The sequence below is a fragment of the Apaloderma vittatum genome, unplaced genomic scaffold (genome assembly GCF_000703405.1).
Source record: "Apaloderma vittatum isolate BGI_N311 unplaced genomic scaffold, ASM70340v1 scaffold9239, whole genome shotgun sequence".
Taxonomy (NCBI): domain Eukaryota; kingdom Metazoa; phylum Chordata; class Aves; order Trogoniformes; family Trogonidae; genus Apaloderma; species Apaloderma vittatum.
Window position 1 is genome coordinate 1,846 of NW_009736924.1, and position 5,676 is coordinate 7,521.

Below are 5,676 nucleotides of genomic sequence, written 5' to 3' on the forward strand. Positions count from 1 at the left end.
CCCAGAGAGGGTGTGGAGTCTCCTGCTCTGGAGACTTTCCAACCCGCCTGGACGCGTTCCTGTGGGGCTGCCCTGGGTGACCCTGCTCTGGCAGGGGGTGGCACTGGGGGATCTCTGGAGGGCCCTTCCAACCCCAACATTCTGTGATTCTATGATTCTTGGGTGTTTGTGCTGTAGAACTTAGAGCCGGTTCTGATTGATGGGGAGGCGTCTTGCAGCATGTTACGTGATGTGGTTACATCGTAACTTAATATTATAACTAATTATATGAATAAATATTCAAGTAATGGTGCACACACTAAAGCAAAGTGCAATTAATTACCAGCTGATTAGAAAGAGAAGTTGCTGTGTCTGCATTCCCTCGTAAAATCACGTGAAATGTAGGTCAGAAAATTTTGCACTGGTTTGATGCAGCCAAGCTCCCTGCCCACCACTGCCCCTGTTCCTGGAGAGAGTGGTTGAACTGGCTGTTGAGCATGTTCCTGTCGCAGTGATGTTAACTTCTTTTGATTTGTTTTTTTTCTCTGAAAGAATAAAAAAAGCTTGGTGGCATTCAAGATCATGCCTCTGGAAAATATGAATGAGTTCACTACGCACATACTGGAGACTGTCAATGCACATATGATCCTCAGAAAAAATCTAATGGTACGTACTGGAAGATCCCGACTGGGCACTGGCCCTCACTGGGTGGCTCTCTCCCAAAGAGAGGCACCTCTTGGTTCCTTGGGGCAGTGGCCCCAGTCGTGGGGCTGGAAAGCTCGAAGCTGTTGGAGAGCTACAGTGACAGCGTAACAGGAGTCCCAGCCTCCTTGGAGAGAGATTGTGTTGCCGTCCCTTTCCAGCAGTTTCCTTTGGGAATCTGTTTTTAATTACTCTTTCTCTCAAATAACAGCGAGTCTTTGTGACGCTGTGGGCTCACGGCAGCCTGCGTGACCGCGGCGATTTTACTCTCGTCTTTGCAGTCAGCATCGAGAGCGCCTCAGTCGTTTCACTCCACTGGGCTGGGTGACGTGAGGGGCTACGGAGGAGGCGGCAGCCTGCCCATGAACGGGCTCACAGCGCATCAGAGCCAGGTGGGTGCACGTCGCTTCTCCAGGAACATGCAGTGTAGGAGAAAGAAATGCAGGCTCAGTTACTCTCTGGAGACAGGCAGTTCTTGACTGGCCTCGCTCTCCAGTGCCGATGGGGAAGCTTGGCTGTGTGCTTACAGTGGTTCTTGGTTTTCCAGGTGCTGAACTTGATTAAAAACTGCCACATGCCCGAAGGTGTGAGTCTTCAAGAGCTGAGAAGTCAGCTCCCCAGTATGAGCATGCCAACGATCAAGTAAGTGTGTAGGAAGCAAAGGATGTTCTGGAAATCCAGGCAGTCCTTCCTGGAGCCTGAGAAAAAGGGGCAGAGAGGAAAGCAGTGGGCAGGCCCAGCTCCGTAGCTGTGGAGCAGCACTGGTCACTGTGGGCCTTCCCAGTGGGACGCAGTAGTGAGCTGGACCTGCTGAGGTCCTCACCAGCACAGAGCTGTTGTCAGGTGAAGGGGTGATAAAACGCTTTGCTCCTTGTTTTCAGAACAAGCTCTTTGACAGTTCAGTAGCAAGTACCTGCAGTGCCTCCCTGGGCAGTATGTCCTCCTTGCTCTCTGCACCCCAGTCAAAACTTGGGAATAGACTGTTTCTCTTCTCCTGTGCTGTCTCTTACAACTTCTCCTCCCTAAGACTTAGGAAAACAGTGAAGCCTAAAGGCAGTAATCACCATCCGTTACCTTTCTGTGTTCTGTCCCCTTGGAAGCAGTGGTAAGTGTTGCTTTTACCTGGGAAGTACTGAGCATCCTGGCCTTCCCCTCGGTGGCAGGCGGAGCCTACGAGCTGCTGGGGGAGCACCTTGCAGCTGCTTTGGAGGAGTTTTCGGTACCCGGTGACTGGTGGAGCAGCACTTTTACAGCACAGAGCCAGCGAGAGCTTCCCTTGGCAGAAGCTGGGAAGGAGCTGCAGGGATGGGGTCCTGCTGGTGGGAAATCCCTGAGAGAAAAGTGTTGAAGGAAAATAGTTAGCAACTGCTTTTTCTTTCTTTTTTTTCCCCTCAAAGGCAAGCGGTTGAATTCCTTAGCAGCGAGGGACACATCTACTCCACTGTGGATGATGATCACTATAAGTCGACAGATGCTGAGTGAAGTTACTTCCAGCTGCATTTAGTTCTAAGCAAATGCTTGTCTGTATATCAAGTTATCCTGCCGAGCTTTACGACATGGAAGGTGATCTTTGCTCTTTCTAGCCTCTGAAAGTCCCAGTTACTCTGTGAGTGCCTCCTCCTTGGAATTCAAGGAAAAGCAGAAAGTGCAGGATTCTGTTAACTCGAAGATACGCTGCGACCATGTGACTGAAAGCATAAACAGGCATGTGAAAACCAAAGCCCTCAGAGCTTCAGGGCCTTCAGGTTGTTTTTGTCTACTTAGAGGATGACTGTGTCAGAAAGAAGAACCTCTTTCTAATCTTGTATTGGGCAGATTGTCTTCTGTTTCCTAGAGCTGTTTCTTCTAGCTCAGCTTTCATTTCACTTCATTTCATTCACAAAGTGGGTAGCCAAGAGTAATATTCCACTAATGTACAGTAATCATGACTAGATTTTTAATCAGTTTAGTTTATGCATTTAAATCTAGATTTGTACTATGGAGTGATCTTGTTACTAGAGCTTTTGAATGTTTCCAATAAAATTTTGACTTGGGTAGTCTTGCATGTGTGTGTTTCTCCAGAGGCTTTTCTTTCTCCCTAAAGAGAAAAGCCACTCATGTTGTCAGAACCTCCCAGGTGGGTAAAAACAGCTCATGCTTTCAGAGTTTCTTTAACTATACTTATTTTTTCCTTAGCTTTTGAAGTAGACGGTTACAAAAGGTCAAACAGAAGTGAATGTCTAGACACTAAAAAAATTAAATAATTGTTCCACTGAAGAAAGCTACATGTTGTATCAGTGTGACAAATATAGTCACAGAACGGTTTCATAGAATCATGGAATGACCTAGGCTGGAAGGGTCCTTAGAGATCGTTTTGAAGGGCCCTTAAAGATCATCTTGTCCCAGCCCCTGGCTATGGGCAGGGACACCTCCCACCAGCCCAGGTCGCTCCAAGCCCCGTCCAGCCTGGCCTCGGGCACTGCCAGGAATGAGCATCCCCAGCTTCCCTGGGCAACCTGGGCCAGGGTCTCACCACCCTCACAGAATTTCTTCCTATTGTCCCATCTAAATCTTAACTCTTTCCATTTCAAACCATCACCCCTCATCGTATCCCCACACTCCCTGATAAAGAATGCCCCCCGGCTTTCTTGCAGCCTTGTCAGGCACTGGGAGGTTGCTGGAAGGTCTCCCCAGAACCTTCTCCAGCCTGAGCAGCCCCAGCTCTCAGCCTGTCTTGTAGCTGAGGTGCTCCAGCCCTCCGAGCATCTCTGTGACCTCCTTGACTCACTCCAGCAGGTCCCTGTCCTTCCCCAGAGCTGGACCCAGAACTGCAGGAGGGGTCTCCCCAGAGCGGAGCAGACGGGCAGGATCCCCTCCCTCGCCCTGCTGGCCCCAATTCTCTTGATGCAGCCCAGGACACCGTTGACTTTCTGGGGTCACGAGTCTCCACTCAGACATTGATCCAGCCAATTCCTTATCCACCGACGGTCCATCCATCAAATCATGTCTTCAATTTAGAGACAAGGTTTTTGTGTGGGACAGTGAAAAATGCTTCTCACAATCTCAAGTAGGTGACATCAGTGACTCTTCTGATGCCATAGCCCCGCCAGAGAAGCCCACCAGCTTTGTCAGGCAGGGTTTGCCCTTGGTGAAGCCACGCTGGCTGTTGCCAATCCCCTCCTTATTTCCCGTGTGCCCCAGCCCAGTTCGCAGGAGGATCCACTTCCCAGTCTTGCTGGGCACAGAGGTGAGAGTGACTGGCCGGTAGTTCCCCAGGTCTCCCTTTCTTCCCTTTCTAAAAATGATGGTTGTTTCCCCTTTTTGCAGTCGGACAGAACCTCACCAGACTGCCACAACTTCCCAGACAGGATGATGATGGGTACAGCTTAGCAACCTCATCTGCCAGCTCCGTTCAGGCCCATGGATGTACCTCATCCGGTCCCACAGACTTGTGCACCTTCAGGTTCCTGAGATGGGCTCAGACTCGATCTTCATTCTCCCAGCTCCGGCCTTTGCCTTCTGCAACTTGGGTGGTGTGGACAGAGCACTTGCCGGTGAAGACTGAGGCAAAAAGAAATTCAAACACATAGCCAGGATCCTTTCTGCCACCAAAAGTACTTTAGCCGAAGCTCAGCTGAATTACACCCCGTGGCACAAGTTTTTCTTCTTTAAACTGTTTTAAAAGCGTAACAGAGAAAACCACTAAGCTAGGAAACAGCAGGGTTGGTATCGGTGATGTATCCGGGTAGAGATCAGAGATTTGTGTTTCTTTGTCTGCACAACCCTGCCTGGCTCAGGGCGGCAGCTGCTGCTGCGCGTTTCTGTCCTCTCCACCACGATATGTTTCCTGTTATATAAAATGCAAAGCTGAAAACTACCTTCTGGGAGTTGTTCTGCCTTTGTTAATGGGAGTACCTCAGGAGTCTGTAAACACACAGGAGCATTTTTCACCACAACCCCATTAGGGCGCCTGACTGTTGTCACCAGAGGAACCATGGCCTTTGTGGTGGACGTGTTGCTGAAAAGCTTTCTGCTGAAAAGCAGATCTTCCACACTGAGTGCCGAGACACCGAAATGCTCTGGCTGCTCGCCGGATGGGAGCCTGTTTTGCTGCACATGCCTGTCCTTCGATCACTGCCTGCGGACACGAGACCTGCTGGAGTGTCAGGACCTGCGGCCGGGGGTGACGGCAGCGGCTCACGGGCTGCTCTGCTCCGGGTGCTAGGGCAGCTGCAAGTCGTGGGGTTGCTCTCACCCAGGGCTGGTGAAGTGACCCAGCTTTGGAAAAAGCAGTTCTTGCCCTGCTCCTGGTTCCTCTGGGGCAGGATCCCAGCCCAGCCATGCTGTGCAGCCGTTTGGACTCAGCCGGGAGCTTGAGCTGGGAGCAGCAAAAGCCTGGGCAGCCGTTACCGAGCTGGCAAACCCTGGTATCACACCCCATAAACATCACGCTCATGAGAAAGGGGGGGTTTGCTGAGGATGGAGGCTGTTCCTGCTCCTGCTCCTCTTCCTTATCCTTCTCCTCCTGCTTCTCCCTCTCCCTAGAAGGTGTCACTAAGCACTCTGCTCCTCAGGACTACCTTCTGCTTTCTTGTGACTGCCCTACCTTCACTGGCCTAAGTACGACTTTGTGAACTTTACACTGGCATTAGTACAAATACTAGTTTTGCTGTTTGGTTAAACCTTTCCTCACTTCAAGCCATGGGTCTCCTCTCCTTTTCCTAATCCCCCTTCCTGGCCAATAGAACAGCCAAGCACCAGCTTAGCCCTGGAGACAGGGGTCGGTATGGAAGGTGGAGAGAGACCTTTGCCTGTAGGGACAGGACAAGGGGCAACAGCTTCAAACTGAAAGTGGGTGGGTTTAGAAAGAACATGAGGAAGGTATTTTTTGCAAGGGCGGTGGTGAGACCCCGGCACAGGTTGCCCAGAGAAGCTGTGGCAGCCCCTCCCTGGAAATGTTCAAGGCCAGGCTGGACGGAGCTTGGAGCGACCTGGTGGGAGGAATTGGACCAGATG

At 50.9% G+C, this 5,676-nt stretch overlaps 1 protein-coding gene across 1 annotated transcript in view; it reads left to right on the plus strand.

Moving 5' to 3' along the window:
* The window catches only part of RPA2 (replication protein A2, 32kDa), a 3,986-nt gene extending 1,823 nt beyond the window's left edge, over positions 1–2,163 (plus strand). The window contains exons 3-6 of the mRNA XM_009877139.1: positions 532–637; positions 949–1,073; positions 1,229–1,323; positions 2,079–2,163. Of these exons, the coding sequence (XP_009875441.1) occupies positions 532–637; positions 949–1,073; positions 1,229–1,323; positions 2,079–2,163 (411 nt within the window). The remainder of the gene's footprint in view (positions 1–531; positions 638–948; positions 1,074–1,228; positions 1,324–2,078) is intronic.
* Positions 2,164–5,676: the final 3,513 nt, after the last annotated feature.